This window comes from Diospyros lotus, chromosome 14, assembly GCF_014633365.1.
Source record: "Diospyros lotus cultivar Yz01 chromosome 14, ASM1463336v1, whole genome shotgun sequence".
NCBI classification, from domain to species: domain Eukaryota; kingdom Viridiplantae; phylum Streptophyta; class Magnoliopsida; order Ericales; family Ebenaceae; genus Diospyros; species Diospyros lotus.
The window spans coordinates 19,440,489-19,462,005 of record NC_068351.1 but is presented as its reverse complement, the minus strand read 5'-3'; the positions used below and the strand labels follow the sequence as shown (position 1 = coordinate 19,462,005).

The window sequence follows — 21,517 nt, the reverse complement described above, 5'->3', positions numbered from 1 at the left end:
AGCCTAGATAATGGTAGTATATATCGAAGATAAGTAAAGAAGGAAATAACACCAGTTGGATACCTTTTGGGTTGAATGTAGGCAAAAAAACTCCTAGATTAAGCGTGTTTGAGCTAGGGAAGCTTAGGGATGGGTGACCCCTTGAGAAGTTGTTCCGGTCTTTCTTATCACTCGATGCGGGATGTTACAAATTTATCTAGAAAGTCAAAATATTTTGATCTTTCAAAATTTCATACAACAAAAGTATGAAAAAATTGACATTTGTAAGGAAAGAGTACATTATTCACTAACTCATTTTAAGAAGTGTGATTTTGAAGAATAAACTTTGACAAAAATTCAACACATTTTAGCAAAAATACTTTTCAAGGGATATAAAGATATTTTTCATGATTTAGTATTTCTCAATGAAAATTTTATATGGCTTGTTAAGAACAAAAATTGTGTCTCTAAGTCATGAATATTTAGTTTGCAAGGTGTAAACATATACTATTATCATTTTCAAATTCCAAAACAAAATTAAGTTTTTCATCATCAAAATTACTTTAAAACATAATGAACAAATGTGAGTTTGAAGGCCAAAAGATTTGCATGTATGGGTTTGCTCTCTTACGTTTTGGGGATACCATTTCATTGGCAAACAAAACTTTCTTAGTGTATGATTCAATCCAAGTATCTTTTTCTATATATAGGTATTGTTAATAATGTGAAGTAATTTGTTTGTTAAAGTGTTAAACTATAGTGTTCATAGACGTGATATTGTAAGCTTATTGCAATTATTCATGTTCAAAGGATGATAAGAATGGGAAGAAAATCAAAAGACTAGACAATAAAACTAGAAGATTTAGAGTGAGCCATCAAACTTATGAACTTATGTTGATAATTTATTGTACCCAAGAAAAAGGAACTAAATATTCTTATATTTTTATTAATAAAGGAAGAAGAAACAGAAGTGTACTTGGGGGGGGGGGGGTGAATTTACTAAAAAGTAGTCTCCTATTTAGAAGAGGGCAATGAAGGCCCTACGATAATTTCTCTCCAAATCTAAAGGGTCAAAAACTTTCAAGGTATAGTCCCTTATTTCCCCCCATTAAATGTATTATGTTGCAATTTTGTTCATGAGTACTTTTGAAGATAACTTTTTCTCCCTTTTAATGTGTGATATGTTGGCTTAGTTTTCTTGTTGAACAAATGCTTTGCAAAAAGAATAATGATAAATGAAAATATGGTTGATGTATTGGAGTTCAAAAACAAGCCTAAACAATGTAATTCTAATTTAATTTCAAAATAAATAAGCATGACTTCATCATTAAGTGGGTGCTGATTATTAATTAAGGCACATTAATTTGAAAGCTTGATTTCTATTGGGTATTATATTTTAAATTCCTTTATTGATATCTATACAATTCAAATTGGTATTCATTTCATAAAAGTAGAATATTATTTTAAATATCTTTGCATTCAAATGACAATAAGTTCTTTAAACATGATTTCTTGCGCTTTCATTAGCATCAATAGGGAAGTGTTTTATTCTCAAAGGGTGTGTCAAATACCAAGTGAATTATCATACTCTATAACAATAATTGGTGATTTCCTCAAATTGATCAAATGAAAAACCTTTGATAGAATACATGAGACACATGAGGTATGAATCATTTTGATATCTTCATTGATAACAACCCAATAGGTGATATCTTTCGTTAGATCTCTGATTTGTTTCTATAAATGGTACAAGAATGCAGCCAGATGATGTTAGCAATAGGGTTGGATATCATGTATGGGCCTAACATTGATTTGTATATGGTCCTTGTTGATATGACTTAGTCATTATACCAGTTGGAGGAGATGTTGCTTTCAATCGATGCACATGGTGGTGATGACACACATTATCTTTGGTTCATCACATGTGATGTGTAATGAATCAAAGCCAATTGACAAATGCCCATCCAAAACAAGCCCAAAGGTAGAAAACAATGAATAAAAGTAAAAGAAAGAGACTCAAGAGACCCTCTCATGATGATTGTCTCTGGGAGATCCATTATAGACTCTGTAAGCTCATCTTTCGGGAGACCTAGAAGTCTCCATTTCCTATGAGATATTTCCACATAACCAAAAGCGCAAATCTACCTTTGAAAGGTCTTCCATGAATTGCATAAAAGATAATGATTATTTATAGTAGTCCAAACCCTAATGAATCTTGAAATATTAAAAATACTTATCACAAACTCCCTCAATAACTTAATTATAAATAAAAAAAATACTCATTTTAAAATGGTAAGTCACTTGTTATCAATTCAAGAGTTCTATACTTTTTTTCTTTGTTGTCTAAGAACTTAATTTAAGTATTAGAGTGTTTGCATGATGAATGTCTTATGTCCTTCAATGATTTCATATTTTGTAAAATTCTGAGTCTTGAAGACGATTCTTTCTGGACAAATAAATTTTATTATTATATTTGAGCTGCAAATAGAGACTTGCACAATGATGTTAAGGGATTACATCAGACACCTATTAGTTGTCCATGATAATGCAATTACAAATTGGCTTCTCATACATGTGTAAGGATAACCATGATGAACTCCCGATATCACTTTAGACAAAGATCGAGGTATTGGTCCATGATGGCATCGAGGAGAAGGTAGAGGATTTTAGTGCTATATGGGCAATCATTGCAAGCTATATATATTTCCCACCCTGCAGCAACAATCACTGCTAAGGGCACCATAACACTAGTCACCATTAAAGGTGTATCAATATAAACCACGAGTTATGCAACCAGACCTTTTGGTTGCTTTTTCTCCATAGAGACAGAAGAAGCTTACACACCTTTACTTCTGTGTTCTTGAACGTTTAATGCTCTTATTTTTTTGTTTCATGTTCAATGTGTTTTGGTAATATGTATATTGGAGAGAAGTTGTTGGACACATTGGATGTGTTATGGTTAGATATATATATAGGAGACATTGGGTGGGTGTTTCGTTAGATGTATATTACAGACAATGGATGCTTTTGTAGCTTTGATAGACATGTTTGATATGTTAAATTTATTTGACGTCGAACAAATACAGTTTGATATGATGTTCTTATAGTAAATAGCTGGATATTGGATTCGTTAGCGATCTTTTTCTTGGTTGTTGATTGTGATTATTAAGGTTTATGTACATTTTTGTCATGTGTCATAGAGTTTTATAGTTAATGTTAATACTGTCATAATGAGGGACGAGTCATGTAGTAACTCGCCCCTAGCAATAGTAAGTGACTTTGCCCTAGCTGTGGTTCTAACCAAGTGCATTTTTGCTTTGTAACAAGCTTAACTCACCTTTGCTAGTTGTGTCTTACAAAGGTTGTTGCTACTTCAATTAGTGTGATTAAAAAAATATAACAGTGTGAAAAACACAAACAATTAAAAAAAAAAAAAAAACACCTTGCTACTATAAAAGGCAACACTATGCAAAAGTCGATTTTCCACTCTAGCTATGTTCTAGCAAGGACTATCATGATGGAGAAATTTTAATAGTTTGTTAATTAATTTGAAACTATAATATTTTGTTAAATATCTTCAAAATTATAGTGTTTAAAATTTAAATCTTAAACCAAATATAAGGTTCCATGTCTTCCAAAGTAAGACATGTTATGCTAACATCCAATTCTTCTTGTCATCTCTTTTACCAACACTACTAACAGTAAGTGTCTCCCTTTCAGTTACCTATTTTCTATTCTTTGAATAAGCAAAATTATGAAACAAAAATATTTTACCCAAAAGAGGGAAAAATATCAATTGTCTTTATTTCCTTTCATTCCATTAAATTCAATTCTCTTTATTTCCAAGAAAATAGTTTTACATACACATATATACACATGCACAGACATATGCAATATATAGTAGAAATATATAGCTAATATTTAAAAAGTACTTCTTATATGTCAAATAATAAAAAATATTCTTTTTGTTGCTGAGATATAACAATAAATTTGTAACTATGAGAGACTCTTCAGCCTTTGAGAGACTATAAGTCCTTGAAAAATTGCAAGACAGAAAATAGTTGAAGGTGCAAGGTGTCTCTCGTGCAAGCTCTTTAATACTTAAGTCAGTCTAAGTTAAAAAATAAAAAAATATTTAGATAACTTGTGTAAGAGTTATTACTACCTAGAGAATGTGACGTCACCCCTACTTATATAAACTGAAGCTAATAGATGAAGAATATTTACATCTTTCGAGATCGTTTCTTCTGAGTTTCAAGGCATCAATTTCGGATGTTAGTTGACATGTTTCAACCAATATTGTATTTAGAGAGTCTTCAAGAGACTTATCATCACTCTTCCAAAAACTAATGCCCGGATGAAAATTATTGGGTGAGTCTCTAGGTGACCTAGATGAGAATCTCCTCCTTTGGTACTAAATAATTTTGGAGATAACATCTAAATAATTTATAAATAATGTGTGTCTATGTATATATATAGTTTGTACAAAAAATAAAATTGTTTAAAAAAATATGGATTAAGATTAGATTTTAGTTCAAGAGATCCAGTTGGATTTGATCTATGATCCTAAGTTTCAATCAGAGTGAAAATAGATCTAGAGGGGATCATTACTTGTCGAATTTGGATCCAATGGATCCATGACTAATCTAACCCATATTTGAATCATTAACAAAAAAAGGAAAATGCTATTGGTACACTTTTGTGTACATATTGGGTTACATAAAAATATATCAATAACAAAAAAGTCCCTTATGAGCGTGTGAGACGCATGTGAGGCGAGAGATATTTTGCTCATAATACCCCCTTATGTAGCCCAAGATGTACAAAATGGTTATACATCTAGCATGATTCAATAAAAAATTATTTGCATATTAATAATTTTCTTATCATGCTTTTATAATTAAAAATTAATAAATTCATCATAGTTGCATTTGAAATTCTCATTTATTATATTCATCCAAACACTTGAATTTAAATTGTGATAATTCTAATTCAAGAAGAAGATAGGGAAATGTACCTAGGGAAGGTACTGGGCAGTATAAAATCTGAACGCAGCCTAGCACTTATGTATTGGGAAATGCTATTAGTACAAAAAAATTGACAAAAACATGTTTAAATAACAAAAATACCCCACCCAATTGCAAATTCACCATCCTTGCCCTTGATCGCCTCCCCTCTTCTCTCTCTGCCCCTTCCCGTGGCAGCCTCCAACAACCGCCGCCCCATCAATGCATCATTGTTGTCACTGTTGCCTCGCCATTGTATCCTCATGGCCTTGCCACCATCGCCTCGCGTTGATCGAGTTTCATGTGCAATGAAACCCAAGCTTCATCACAAATAAAGATGAGCGATCAAGCCCGATCGCTTCATCCCAAATGCGGGTGAAGCTTCATCTGCCACGAACAAGGGAGAGATGGCAAAGAGGAGGCGATAAATGGGTGGAGTTTTTTAGTTATTTTATACATGTGTAACACTGTGTGTAAGCCTATATGTATATGTAGCACGATCCTGATTTCTTTTCTTTTTCTACGGATGGCTACGCTAGAGAGAAGTTTCTCTTGCAATTTTCTTACTCTCGTTCCCATTTTTATTTCTTTTGTTCACAAACTTTCACCGGCTGGCTGCAAGTATAATTACATCTCTTTATGGTTATAATTTCAAAATGTATGATAGACGAATGGAAATCTAAGAGAAGTAAAATACCCATTCAACCTCCTCTCTAACTCCCATCCGCCCTAGAAATTCTTGTATGAACTCAAGTCTCTCTACCTATTATAAGGTATACTAAGCCACTAAGCCAAACCAATCAAATACAAGGTGGATTTAAACTTTTAAATGGCAAAATCCCAAGAATATTTTAAGTAGTCGTTGTTAAGCTCAAAATTTAAAAAAACTTGAAAAACTATCTCTAGCTTGAAAATGAAACAGATCTGCGGCATCAGCATGTGTTCAGCGAACTTTGATCCGCGAATTGATAACATATAAATGTCAATTCGCATAAAAAATCATGTTTCCCAGAAAACACCAGCAAAAACATCCAGAGGAACTCAAATTTGGTTTACAGAAGACATATGTAAGGAAGAATACAAGCTCACAAAAATTGAATCCATCCTAATAATTATATAAAGAGTAGAGTAAATCTAGCTAGTCATCATAACCTGGTCGGTTGCTTTAAGTGCTTGGCCGGCAAAATACCTCACGTCAACGTCTGGGTCCTCACTCAGCTCAACCAAACAGGGCCGTATTGTACTCTCTACCACCTGCAGAGTTGAAACATTAGTTCCCAACAAAATCCTGCCTCAACATCTGCTTCATAATTGTGCAACACAAGCCTTGAATCCATTAGCTTATTGACTGGGATTGAGTAATCCCCTCAACAGTTCGTAGTATTCAAGGCACTCTTCCCATTTACAATCGGTTCCAAGGACGGGCCGGGCAAAAGAGGGTGGATGAGTTAGATACAATATAACCAACGTAAAAGTTGGTCGATCAATCATGAATTCTAGACAAATGAGAAATGCTTCATAAAATGTGCAATTCTTTTTATTCATTTCCCGTCCTTTTTCTTTTGGTGGGTGGGACGGGGTCGTTCACTAATTTAAAAGAAGAAAACTTGATTTAATTATGCAAGATGATCATCAGAGTTCAAAGATTTAAATTGATAACAAACCAGCCGAGGAAGTAGCTGCTTACAGAGTGGTCAACTACTGGAACAATAGATTGCAGCACCTTGGCCACGTTGAACTTGATGTTAGGCACCCTGTAATAAGTTGTACTCAGGCCAAGCAGTCCAGCTTATCATTAAAAGGATACATTAATCCCTAGACAGTGGCTAAACTACCTGTCTTTTGATGCGTTAATGATGATAGGCAGAAGTTTGGAACATGTAATTTCGGAGCCCATCACAGGGGCAAGGAGAGAAATTGCATGCAGTATGGTCATCCGATAGAGATAATGAGGGTTGTTAATCATGTCCAGAACCTGTTAAGGGAGTGTGAGATTTATTAAATGACAGGGAAACAAAATTGAAAATGCATTCATTAATTTCAGAAAGGAATGACAGCTGAACGGTATTATTTTTTCAGAAAGGATATACATAGTTTAGCATAACTTTTACTTGTATGGGCTGGCATAATGTTGTGCGTCTATAGCCCTAACATGTTAAATATTTGTAATTCACAGATCAAACACATACTACTGAAACGAAATACCTAAGTGTTTATTTTGCAACTTAGTAAGACATCCCTAACATGATTGCAAATTCAGAGTGTCAGGCATCTTATAACAATCACAAAGTGGCAGGAAAAAGACTAAATTAATTTTTGTTAGGTAACCAATTCAGTACCTGTGGAACTATGTGCTGCATTGCCCATTCTGGACCAAACTCTTCAGCAAGGCGCTTCACGTTGTTAGCAGCTGCATCACGAATGGAATAAACCTACAATGCACACCCCCTAAAAGAATTAGCAAAGCTGATATGAACAAGTCAAGATGTTCACTGCTTGGAAACTGCAAGAGCACATTGCTAACTGCTGGATATGAAGTGTTACCGACAACAACCAATTATTAAGGAAACAATAATAAATAAAACACAAACTTCTCACACCAGGCTGGGAAGAGTGAACATTATGCAAGCAGGAACTATGAAGGGGATGAGCTATGTGAAACTACAGCGAGAATCATAATATGCATTTCTGTAATTTTGTCGACATTATAATTTGTAATATTTCAATGTTTTCATACTAACTCATCTCTCAGAGAAATGGAGGAAACTTGTGTTTATGTATGCAGTGGACACTGCCAACTTTGGAATGCAGGAACCTTTACACGGAAATCATTGAAAACATAAGAGTTCCAGACCACATATGACCAATCTTCGGATGCATTACAATTGACTGACTTGCCAATGGAAGTGTGCATTTTGATATAAATTCACAAACCTTATCATTTAGCCATTGCATGCAAAGAGAGCCAAGCTTATCATCAAAAAACCCTACACCCAATTGACTTGCCAATAATGGAATGTATTCTATTATTGCAAGCCGAACTCTCCAGTGTCTATCTTCTGCAAGTTCAACAATTGCAGGCAGCAGGGACTGGGAGAGCAGATCGATTCCAATGACCTACATGAGAAGGTTACATCAACAACTAAATGAATAAAACTATGATAATGGTAAATATATGGCAACTTAATAGAAGCAGTTCATGCAAGTCTTTTAGCAATGGCACTTTTCTTTTTTGTTTCAGATGGATTAGCAATGGCACATTTAAATGACAAAGCGTGAAGAGGGACAACAGGCCCACAAGGCTCCTGCCACTGAAGGAGGCTAAATATACTCAAAACTTTTTTCCAATTGGCAAAGAGGCTGTTTATATGGTCTGAACCCTTGATCTTCAGGTCCAAATGAAGAAGCTCTACTACTAGTCCAAGGGTGTCGTTAGACCAATAAAGAGTGTGGACTATAAAATTCTCTACAACTGGCAATTGCAAACTGCAGCATCTTACAAGGCATGCAATGAAATCATTGTTCCCTGAATGCAAATGAAGTTATTAACTAGTTATTAACAGAAGGTGCTTCATTGACCAAATTTAGCACATTCTCTCTCTCTGGGGGGGTGGGGGGGCAACACCCTTACAACCAACCAAAGAGGCAATTCTTTTGGCAGAAACCTCTGGCCTCATAAACGGCTGAGACCTCAACTATGTCTTCCATGCTCTAGTCCGGTACAATAGAGAAACAGTATTAACCCAGCCAACTATACAATCCGTCAACTTGGACATAAGACCTGTCATGGAGAAGCTAAGAGATTTTCCACTAGGGGCTGGGAGAACCCTGACCATGGCATCCATGAAATCTGATTTCAGTATTCAACCAACCTTAAGAAGCCAGGTTGTGACAGCCTAAGGGCCTGTTTGGCATTGTCTTTTTTGTGTTGTGCAGAAAGCAGTGTTGGAAAAGTAGTGTCTGGTAACCAAGTGTGATCTTGTGCTTATTAATGTTAAAAGTAGGTGTTGACAGAATAACTAATAATATAAAAGATAAAAAGTTAGTAAAAACTTAAGCTTTTAGATAAGATGGTGGTTAACAATTTAACATGGTACTAAAGTAGGCAAAGATCTTGAATTCAAACCTTATCACTGACCCAATATTTAAATAGTTTCATGTGTTTGGACAAGTTAAACAATGAAGCCTGGCTACACTTGAGGGGCCATGCTGAGAGTAAAAACAATAATATAAAAGATAAAAGTTATCTCTCTATCTAATTGCTTTAGATAAGATGGTTAACAAGTCAACAATAAGTAATAAATGTGGGTCCCACTATAAGATGCTCAACATTTTATAAAAAATAGGGGATCTCTCGCTTTTGCTTTTAAGCCAGCTTAACTTGCATTTTTGGATAAGCAGCCATGGTTTAAAAGCACAATTGGCTTTACCAAACCCTACTTTTCTAAATCTTTTACAATAAAGCGGATGGGCTTTATAAGCACAGTAATACCAAACAGGCTCTACCCTTTTACAAAAGATTCTTCATTATCACTCCACAATCTCTTGTCCATATATTTCAGGCCTTCCCTACAGTAGCCCAAGGATTTCCTTGATTCTGGAAGGTCAGAGATCAGTGACAAACGATCAGCTAGCCACCTGGGATACTCCCCAAGGAGCAACTTCCCCCTGACTCCAGTAAAATATAGTCCCCCTTGGAAATTCACCTGGGATAATCCAACGTGGAAATTCATTGACAAATTGAAGGACTTCCACTAAAGTGGCACGAGCTCTCTCTCTCTACTGGCTTTTTTTTTTGGAGAAATCTTGTCTAGAAAAGGAAAATTAATTCTATAAAATATAATAAGAGAGAGCATATCCAATTCCCTTTATATAAAATATAATAAAAGAGTATATCTAATTCCCTTCAACCTCCTTTAACACACTAATAAATAAATCAGATCTCTCTCTATCACCTAATACTACAGTGGGAAAAAAGTGGACAATTTTCTCAAGAAATAAATACTTTTTGAAAATGGATATGAATATAGTGGAAGGTTTATACAAACCTTCAAAAAGAGGATTAGTTAGAAAGCTATGTAAAAGGTGATTTCCCAAGCATATGAATTGCAACATTTCAAAGTTCTATTTGAATTAAACCATGTTATTTAGATATATAGCCATCCTCAATTTGTTTGTTTTTTTAGTTCAGTGAGCAAGTCATCCTCAATTCAATGAAGTAAGAAAATAATTCTTCCTAGGAAACACATTAGTACCATTTCCAAGAAAGATTAGTAATTTCATACATCGGATATGATAGTGAAACAATGTATCTCTTTAAATAGCTTTGTGAATCTTGATTTCTGGCAATACTTGGTATCATTTCAGAGATTTTAAAAATATTCAGGAGTATGGGTTGTGACTATAAAAAGTTGGCCCATTCATGTAAAGAATATGACAGTCCTATATTCATCATGCTAGATACTTCCATCTTATAACAACTACAATTAGAGGTAGAAGGAAATGAACCATGCATGAAAAAACAAGAATGCATGAAACTTGTTGCATCGTAGAGACACTGAAATACCTGATTCACTTGATCAAGCTTGCTGATAATATTCAGCCGAACATCAGGGAATTCATCTTTCAGCAGAGAAAGGAAGATTGGTAAAAGCTGCTCAATTGTTGCATCCTGCAATTATAGGTGGAGAGAATTGGAGGTCAATTAAATGTATGAAAAGAAAAAATTACATAGAGAATCAACAAGAATCAGTTTGACACTCTCTTTAGAAAAGAAAGACCACGAGCATAGCAACCCCTGAAAATTTCTGACAATTTGTCAAAGGAATCACAATTGGATGCTTAGTTCTTGCTCTTACATTTACTAGGTGCTAAAATTTTCTGGAAATAATCATGTTTAGCCATGGCTGAGTGAGTAATTAAAAGTTAATTCTACCATTGATGAAACATAAAATTTACTGAAGATTTGTAATATTTCAAAGATGAAAAATTGAGGGCTTGGTCTGGATAGTGTCTAGTACAATTTACACCACTTTAAAACTTTTTTCAAGGGCCAATTCATGACAGGTAAATGACTTTTGATAGCCCAGAATCTAGATCATTCAGTGGAACAGCATATGGCACTACAACCATTCTAGTGCTGACCACAAAAGAATCCAGAAGATCCGAGACAAGTGATCCAGTTCATTAGTAGGAAGTTGCATCTTTGCAGGGCTGAGTGGTTAACAGATTTGAAGAAACAAACTAGATTTGGGTTTGTTTTGGCATTAACGGACAAGGCACTTTAATTAAAAATGCAGTACTGCAAATTCAAGAAGATTGGGGACAAATGACCAACGGTTTCCAATATGAATGCAAAAAGAATAAGTTGTCCGATGCAACATCCAAGCAACCATTTTGAACTCGAATCTATTGTATCTCTTTTGAAGCCAATAGTTCAAACATTTCCTAGTCATTATATGTACAAAATAGCACTCAGGCAAGAGAAGCAACAGGTCTTGATTAGTTAGACTCTATAGTTTAGCAATAGAGATTCCATGAAGCTGCTTGCTGAAAATAATATTTAGAAGAAGTGTGATGAATATTCAGTGCCAACAGAACTAGCATGGTGGCGATCAGAATCAGACATGTAGAATCACTGGGACTAACCAGCTAACATCCACAAAACACCAGAGAATGCAAAGGCAGAAATTTAGCAACAACAATCCAAAGCCTCAATCCCACTAGGTGTGATCAGCTACATAAATTCTAGATCTCCATGCATCTCTATCCATGGCCATATCATTTATTAGGTCATTATATCCTCTATCATGCTAAGAGTTTCCCACCAGGTTTTTTTTTTTTGGTCTTCCCCTCCCTCTCGCAACAAATTTCCTCGATTCCATCCACGATCCTAACAAAACCTTCTATTGGTCTTCTTCTCACATGCTCAAACCATCTTATTCATAGCTCCCACATCTTATCTTCTATAAGTACCACTTCAACCTTATTGCATATGACCAAAGACAGAAATTTTGCCTTTGTCAAATCATTATATACCTCAAGGAGAGGTAGCTACATAGTAAACTAATACCTAATTATCAAAGATCAGTACCTTTCCAAGAACTGGTGCCATTCCCATTATAACTGAAGCCAAAGCAGAACGTACATGCTGTGATGAATCTGAGGACAGTTCCTGTAGAAGACACAGCAGTTATATATAGCATTGCATATGAACTTCAATCCTGCAGAAGAAAAGGCCAGTAACACACACACACACACACACACACACACACACACATATATATTATCATGTCAACTTGAAGCACGATAGACACAACAACAAGAAGTGATTTTTAACAAAATAAACTGACAAAAAGATTTCAATAGGAACAAAACTGTTGAGGAAGAAATCTCGGTGGAAAGGAGATAAATCCGAAAAAAGAGGAAGCAGATCAGGTTGAATGAAAGGAGATAAAGATTACAGCTATTCCTAAGAATTAGGAGAAAAATTAGGAGAAAATTTCTTTCCTTAACTGTTGTTTTTTTTGTATTTTAAACTCCTAGATTTTAGATAGATGATAGATGGATTTTCTGTATTTAAAGGGACCATGTAACCAAGAATGAATGTGAAATAGTTAGTATTTTTTGAACCCTATTACTTAAGAGGGTATTATTCCTAAATTCTCTTAAAGTTTGTTTACGGTATCAGAGCTAGGTTTCCGGTAAACTGCGTACCTCTTTTTTCACACAAACTGCTTCAAGATGGCTAGTTCCTCGCCAACTAGTGAAGCCTCAACTACTTGCCCTACAACCTCTCGATCTATACTTCCAACTGCTGCCCCTATTTCTCTAGATCACCACACCCTTCAAATCACTCAACATAAGCTCCATGGGACTAATTTTCAAGAATGGTCTCAATCGGTCCTTTTGGTTATGAAAGGCAAAGGGAAAGTGGGGTATCTAACCAGGGGGATTCCAAAACCAGATCCTAAAGCTGCAAACTATGAAGCATGGGATGCTGAAAACTCCATAGTAATGGCCTGGCCCATCAATTCCATGGAGCCAAAGATAGGGAGGACCTATCTGTTCTACAAAACAGCAAAAGAAGTATGGGAGGCGGCTCAAAACCTTTACTCAGACATGGAGAATACAACACAGTGTTTTGAAGTTAAAGGAAGGTTGTTAGGAACAAAACATTTTCCATCTAACAGGGAGGCTTTTGTCAAAGTTAGGAGGGAATAAAGCCGGAAGAAGGTCATGCTCCATGCATCACCTGAGATTAATAACCAAAGTGGTTTAGCCCTTGATGTTTCTAAACCGAGAACAACAGCAACTCATGGAGAATCTCAGAAAGAAAAGCAATGGTGTGATCATTGCCACAAGTCTTACCATACCAAAGAAACCTACTGGAAAATACATGGGAAGCCAGCAAATTGGAAAGGGAAACGTCAGAAGAAGCAACAAACATCCTATGCAGTAGATGCTGAAGAAGGTAAAGTTGCAAATTTTTCTTTAACTGTAGATCAACTGGAATTTTGGCAACAAGTTTTGAACCAAACAAGGGTTACAAAACCATCAAATTCTTTGGAAGCACCTAACCCAATAGCCTCCCTTGCAAAACAAGGTAATTTTCATAAGTGCTACCTCTCTAAATTGCTGAATATGAATGATTGGATTGTGGACTGGATACCAAAGCCTTTGACCACATGACTGGATCCTTGCATGGAATGTCTAACTACAAATAGTGTGAGACATCTATAAAGGTAACTATGGCAGATGGTACAATCTCCTATGCTAATGGAGAAGGCTGATAGGCAACCCATAACATTCCCCTACCAAAGATGTAAGAAATAAGGGCAGAATAGGGATACTGAAATGGGAGAAAGCCAATTGGTGCATGTGCAGATAACAAATTCAATTAAGAGATAAAATGGGAAGAGCGAGGAGGGGTGGGGGGGGGTGGGGGTGGCATGTGCGAGCAACAGATTCCTATAAATAGAGAAGCAAATAGAGTAGAAGGGAGAATACTTTGGTGAATATAGAGGGAGAGAGTGGACCTCTTGAATGTTTAGCGACAATGCTGGAACAGTTTAACTTGTTGGTGAAGAAGTGGGGAGAGCAGGAGAGGGGGCAAAAGGGGAAACGAGGAGAGGACGTACCGGTGAACCCATCCCTTACCATGGGTAGCTCGCCAACATAGGGGAAACGTAGCCGTGAGGTCAGAATGGAGGACGAAGCTCTCTGGAGGCAAGACGGTAGAAATTGGCAGTTGGAGATGCCAATCTTCGAAGGGGGCGACCCTGATGGGTGGGTTTTCAAGACCGAGAGATACTTCACCGTCAACCAATTGACGGAGGCTAAGAAATTAGACTTAGGGGCTCTCTGTTTCGATGGGCATGCACTCACCTGGTTTCAATGGGAGCAAAGGCGACATAGAGTCAAGAGCCGGGAGGAGTTGAAAATCCGCCTAAGTAAACGATTTCGGTCTTCGCATGAGGGATCAATGGAGGAGAGGCTTTTGGCCCTCAGGCAGGATGACTCCGTGCAGGAATACCGCCTCCTCTTTGAGACTTTGGCGGCCTCGGTGGGCAAAGTTTCTGGGGCCATACTGGAGGGCATCTTTATTAATGGGCTGAAGCCAAAAATTAGGGCAAAAATTAGGGTGTTACAGCCATTGGGTGTAACGCAAATCATGGAGACAGCCCAGCATATTGAAGACAAGATTCACATACTCCAAGCCCAAGTTGGTCCTGGACCACTAGGGAACCTTGCAACAGTTCCCTACTTTTCACCTTGAGGAAAAGGTGAGTTCCGTGGGCAGCCCATAACATTCCACTACCAAAGACGTAAGAAATAAGGGCAGAATAGGGATACTAAAATGGGAAAAGGCCAATTGGTGCATGTGCAGACAACAAATTCAATTAAGGGGTAGAATGGGAAAAGCGAAGGGGGGGGGGGGGGGGGGGGGGCATGTGTGGGCAACAAATTCATATAAATAGAGAAGCAAATGGAGTAGAAGGGGGAATATTTTGGTGAATATAGAGGGAGAGCATGGACCTCTCGAATGTCCAATTTAATTTCATTTTGTTAATTTCCAGCCTTGTAATTCCTTTCGATTATCAATAATACAAGTAATTCAAGCTAGACTATTATCAGTATCCTATCAAAGGCTCAGTATATCTTGATGATTCGTGGCTGAAATTTGTCCTATATGTGCCTAAATTGAGATGCAATCTATTGTCCATCAGCAAAATTACTAAAGACATGAATTGTAAAGTAATTTTCTCTCTAACTCATTGTGTATTTCAGGATCTAATTTTGGGGAAGATGATTAGCAATGTTGAGGAGAAAGAGGGACTATATTATGTGAAGGGAGCTACTGGTACCCCTATTTTTTCTAAGTTACATAATTCGTTTTTATATTTTGTTGTCTCAAATTCTAGCATCCAGTTATGGCACAGACGATTAGGCCATCCAAACTTTAGATACCTAAAGATCTTGTATCCTCGCTTGTTTTTCAATAAAATAAGTGAGTCATTCAATTGTGAGTAATGCATTCTTGCTAAATAAACAAAAGCTTCACATCCTATTCATTCTTATCAACCAACCAAACCATTCTATCTAGTACATAGTGATGTATGGGAACCAACAAAAGTTCCAAATCTAACTAACACTCGCTGGTTTGTCACCTTTATAAATGATCATACCAAGGTGTGTTGGGTATTCTTGCTGAAGGAAAAATTTGAAGTATACAAAGTATTCAGAAAATTCCATCAAATGGTTCTTAATATTTTCCAAACCTCAATCCATATCCTTTGATCAAATAATGGAAGAGAATATTTTTTAACCGAATTTGAGACCTATTTGAGTGAGAATGGCATTGTTCATCAGAGTACATGTCCCTATAATCCCTAACAAAAATGGAGTAGTCAAAAGAAAGAATAGTCATTTTCTTGAAATAGCTAGAACCCTCATGTTTACCAGCTTGATTCCTACTTCCTACTAGGGAGAAGCCGTTCTCACTGCTGCCTACCTCATCAATAGACTCTCCACTAGGGTTCCCAACTTCAAAACTCCCTTGAGTGCTCTTATTGCTTCCTATCCTCTTCTTACCTGAATGCTCAATTCCTCATCCCCAAAAGTATTTGGATGTACAACATTTGTTCACCACTATCACTCCAAATTAAATCCCAAGTCTTTAAAGTACATATTTGTTGGCTACTCTCCCACACAGCAAGGCTACAAGTGTTATTACCCTAACACTAAGAATTTTTTGTGTCTTGTGATGTCTCTTTTATTGAGAATCACTATTACTACTCTACCAAACCTTTGTAGGGGGAGATTCCTAGTGCAGAGCAAGGCAGGGGTGACTAGAATGTTACTATTTTTCCTGAGACAATTACCTCTTCTACTCCTATTCCTAATTATGTAACTAATCAAGGGGGAGAACAACAAATTCAAGAAGAAATTCCTAAGTCACAACCACCACTATAGGTGTACTCTCAAAGGACTCTTGAACCAAAACAAAGCCATTCATTAACCTTGGAAGAAGGTTCGGTACCTAAAGAGAATGAAAGGGCTGAAATAACAATGCCTAAAACAATGCCTATTGAGGAGGATAACAAAACTGAAAATGCAAAAAAATGCAGAGCATGCAGAGCCTGAATTATATGATTTGGATATTCCAATTGCTTGGAGAAAGAGGGTGAGATCATGCACTAAATATCATATTTCTAACCATTTGGTATATTCTCGATTGTCTCCAAATTTCAGGGCATTTATTTCTAGGGTTGATGAAGTGCAAATACCTAGGAACATCAATGAGGCTTTACAAATACCAAACTGGAAAAGGGCTATAATGGAGGAAATTGATGCACTGGAAAAGAATGGCACGTGAGAAGTGGTGAATCTGCCTCAAAACAAGAAAGTGGTAGAAAGCAAATGAGTGTTTACAGTAAAACACAAATCTAATGGGAGTATTGAGAGGTATAAGGACGGGTTAGTGGCCCAAGGCTTCACCCAAATATAAGGTATAGACTATGAAGAGACTTTTGCACCAGTTACAAAACTTAATTCTACACGTGCTATTATCTCTTGCAACTACTTTAGATTGGGAATTACACCAATTAGACATAAAGAATGCATTTCTCAATGGGACCTAGAAGAGGAGATATATATGAGAATCCCTCCTGGTTTTCAAAAAAAAAAGAAAAGAAAAAAAGTTTGCAGACTAAAGAAATCCTTGTATGGGCTAAAACAATCCCCTAGGGCTTTGTTTAAAAGGTTTAGCACCACCTTACATCAACTAGGGTATCAACAAAGACAGTCAGATCACACTTTGTTCACTAAACATGCTGCTAATGGTCTGAAAATTATCTTAATTGTCTATATGGACAATATTATTATTACAGGTGACAATCAGTAGGAAATAAAGGCACTAAAGGGACAGTTGTAGCAGGCATTTGAAATCAAAGACCTTGGACAACTAAGGTATTTTCTAGGGATGGAAATAGCCAGGAGTAAAGAGGAAATCTTTATTTCTCAAAGAAAGTACACATTGGATCTACTAAGGGAGACAGGTAAGCTTGGTCATAAGCTAGCCAGCATACCATTGGAACCCAACTAGAAAGCTAAGGAAGATGGGACAGAAACAACAATTGATAAAGGTAGATACCAGAGGTTAGTAGGAAGGCTGATTTATTTATCTCTTACAAGACCTGATATTTCATATGAGTAAGTGTAGTAAGTTAATTTATGAATTCACCCACTAACAAACATCTTAATGCTACTTATCATATCCTAAGATACCTTAAAAGAACTCCTGGGAAGGGTATTTTATTCAGGAAGAATGAAAACCGAGGAATTCAAGGTTTTGTGGATACTGATTGGGCAAGTTCCTTAGAAGACAATAAATCAACCTCTGGGTATTGCACAAAATTATGGGGTAACCTTGTGACATGAAGGAGCAAGAAACAAAGTGTAGTAGCTAGAAGTAGTGTTGAGGCAGAATATCGAGCTATAGCTCAAGGTATTTGTGAAGTAATATGGCTAGGGAAGGTCATGGAAAACTTGAAGGTACCTAATACTAACCCTATGAGGCTATATTGTGATAGCAAGCCTACCATTAGTATAGTAAAAAATCCAGTCCAACATGATTGGATGAAACATGTGAGGATTGATAGACATTTCATTAAGCAAGAGATTGAAGATGGTGGTATCAATCTGGTAAATATCCCTACAGGTCTACAAGAAGTTGATATCCTCACCAAGGCAATGAACAAACAAGGTTTTGAGTTGATTAGAGGCAAGCTAGGAATGAAAGACATTTGTTCACCAGCTTGAGAGGGAGTGTTGAGGAAAAAATCTTAGTGGAAAGGAGATAAATCCGAAAAAGAGGAAGCAGATCAAGTTGAATGAAAGAAGATAAAGATTACAACTGTTCCTAAGAATTAAGGCAAAAATTGTCTCCTTATCTGCTGTTGTTTTTTTGTATTTTAAACTCCTAAATTTTAGAGAGATGATAGATAGATTTTCTGTATTGAAAGGGACCATGTAATCAAGAATGAACGTGAAGCAGTTAGTATTTCTTCAACCCTGTTACTTAGAGGGTATTATTCCTAAATTCTCTAAGTTTGTTCAAAAACCATGCTCTTCTTTAGCATTAATACCTTCACACAAGGAAGTATATGCTGAATTGCAAGCTGTGGATCCAAAATTCGAGAAAACTTGGTTACTTTTCCAGCAGCAGCTATACGTACTTCAGCTTCATTATCCCGAAGCAGTCTAACATATGCAGGAACCAAGTCTGTTCTGAAAATTCACAGCAACCATCAGCAATAATATAAAATATTTCAATAAACAACAAGCACAAAAGCATCAATCACATTCATAACAATGACAGACAGAAACCAAATATTATCCAATAATAGTTCAACAGTGACTAATGCGCTTATATGACAAATTCTAAGAATAGGTCGGATAGCAGGGTAGACAAAATAAAAATAACAAAAAAAACTACTAAATGTACAAAGAAGTTGCATGATAGAACTACGAAACAGAAATTTAACATGTGTATAACTACCTGGTAGATTCTGGACCCACAGCTTCACATAGCTCATATAATTGATTTCCAACCATGTAGCGAACACGCCAAGACTTATCCTGTCATAGACAATAGAAGGTATGCATAGACAATAGAAGGTCAAAAGAGAGTATCCAAAAGAAGCTTGATGGCTTTACCTGAGAGAAATTAACTATCACAGGCAGAATATGTGTCATACAATCTTGGGCTTCCAACAGCTTCCCGAGAGCTGCACAACCCTCTACAGCCAATAATCGAACAGAATCTTGATCTGACCAAAAAACAACTCATTCTTAGCACCTTCTATAAAGGTAGCAATCTCTTAGCATAATTTTATCAAAGGATAACGTGTTTAGTATATTTCCTTGCACAGTTAGGCCACTGACTGATCAAGACACAGACTTCCTCAACTAAAAGCAACAACTTTTGAATCTCTAATAAGATAAAAGCTTCAAACTTATAGCTGCAAAATGCAAAGCTTGGGAAGCAGTTAAACTAAATGCAGTATTAGATGTAATTGATAACATGGCATGCATTTCAGCAGAGCATTGTACTCAAACTTACAGTTGAGTTGAGCACAACTGCCCCAGCCCCCTGGGTGCTTTCCCTTCCTTGTTAAGGGAGCATTGATCATTTATTTATTTACTTATTGATAGAACTAGTGTTGTACATATATTATGTATATCCTAGATAGTGTTGTACATATATATTAGGAAGATATGCTAATGAGACATGGGATCTAGTTCCTCTCTCTCCGGGGAAGTCTACTATTGGTTCTTGGTAGGTGTTTACAGTTAAGGTTGGTCCAGATGGTTCTATTAATCATTTGAAGGCTCGACTAATTGCTAAGGGCTATACTCAAATTTTTGGCCTAGATTATGGTGATACATTCTCTCCCATGGCTAAGATTGCTTATGTTCGTTTTTTTCTTTCTATGGCCACTATTCAGTAGTGGCCTCTTTATCAATTGGATATTAAGAATGCTTTTCTTCATAGCGACCTTCAAGAGGAAGTGTATATGCTTATATGAAACAACCTCCTGGTTTTGTTGCTCAAGGGGAGTCCCAACTGGTATGTCGCCTGAAGAAGTCCTTATATGGCCTAAAGCAATCTCCTTGGTGCTGGTTTGGTCATTTCAATTCTGTCATCTAGTCTTTTGGTATGCGTAGAAGTAAAACTAATCACTTTGTTTTCTATCGCCATTCTCCTAGTGAGTCGTATTATTGGTGGTGTACTTAGATGACATTGTTATTATAGGAGATGATGACGTTGGTATTGGATAGTGGAAGACTCATTTGCATTTTTATTTTCAGACTAAGGATTTGGGCAGGTTGAAGTATTTTGTTGGCATTAAAGTAGCTCAATCTGCCCATGGTGTGTGCATCTCTCAAAGGAAGTATGCCTTGGATATTTTGGAAGAAATCAATATGCTTGATTCCCAGCCTATAGATACTCCTATGGATCCTAATGTTAAACTTGTACCACGACAAGAGGAGCCATTAGAGAATCCTTGGCGATATAGGAGACTGGTTGGGAAGCTTTTAAAAGTGCTCCTGGTAAAGGCTTGTTGTTGTTTGAGAACAAAGGACACAAGCAGGTTGTTGGATATGCTGATGCAGATTGGGCTAGTTGTCCTACATATAGGCACTCTACCTCGGGTTATTATATCCTGATTGGAGGAAATTTGGTGTCTTGGAAGAGTAAGAAGCAAAATGTTGTGGCTAGATCTAGTGTAGAAGCGGAATATCGGGCTATGCCTTTAGCCACATATGAGTTGATTTGGCTCAAGCAACTTCTTACAGAGTTGAAATTTGGAGATTCATAATCAAGCGGCTCTTCATATTGCCTCTAATCCAATTTTTCATGAACGAACCAAACACATAGAGATAAACTATCACTTTGTGAGATAGAATTTGATTTCTGGAGAGATTAGTACCTCATTTGTTGGCTCTAATGACCAACTAGCCGATCTTCTTACCAAGGAATTACAAGGTCCACGGCTTGCCTACATTTGTACCAAGCTAGGCACATATGAGATATATCCGCCCGCTTGAGGGGGAGTGTTAGAACTAGTGTTGTACATATATTATGTATATGCTAGATAGTGTTGTACATATATATTAGGAAGATATGTTATCCCATGGTTGTACCTTGTAAATTGGTATTGTGAATAATAAAATAGAATACTTTTTCCTCTCAAAATACAACACTTATCAAGCTTGATACGTAAAAGATTGTGGTCTTGATATCATTTCTTGTATTTTACTCAGCTTTCACTTGATTTGAAGCACAAGTCCACAAGTGGATTAACCCCAACTATTCTAGTATTGGAGGTAACCCCTCCTACTAACAGCCAGCTCAGTCCCAAGCCCGAGTAAAGGAGGAAGGTCACACTAGGTGGCCAATAGCCAATAAAAAAAAAAAAAATCATTTGATCTCATATCATAAATTCTGGACAAAAAAGTAAATC

The 21,517-nt window shown here is 36.5% G+C and overlaps 1 protein-coding gene across 1 annotated transcript in view; it reads right to left on the bottom strand.

Annotated features, from left to right (window-relative positions):
* Positions 1–5,892: 5,892 nt before the first annotated feature.
* The window catches only part of LOC127789793 (serine/threonine-protein phosphatase 2A 65 kDa regulatory subunit A beta isoform-like), a 29,195-nt gene continuing 13,570 nt past the window's right edge, over positions 5,893–21,517 (bottom strand). Inside the window, exons 3-12 of the mRNA XM_052318790.1 lie at positions 19,206–19,318; positions 19,048–19,127; positions 18,635–18,776; positions 12,079–12,159; positions 10,552–10,656; positions 7,920–8,102; positions 7,325–7,417; positions 6,821–6,960; positions 6,673–6,739; positions 5,893–6,239 (exon numbers count right to left, since the gene is read on the bottom strand). Of these exons, the coding sequence (XP_052174750.1) occupies positions 6,120–6,239; positions 6,673–6,739; positions 6,821–6,960; positions 7,325–7,417; positions 7,920–8,102; positions 10,552–10,656; positions 12,079–12,159; positions 18,635–18,776; positions 19,048–19,127; positions 19,206–19,318 (1,124 nt within the window). The 3' untranslated portion in view covers positions 5,893–6,119. The remainder of the gene's footprint in view (positions 6,240–6,672; positions 6,740–6,820; positions 6,961–7,324; positions 7,418–7,919; positions 8,103–10,551; positions 10,657–12,078; positions 12,160–18,634; positions 18,777–19,047; positions 19,128–19,205; positions 19,319–21,517) is intronic.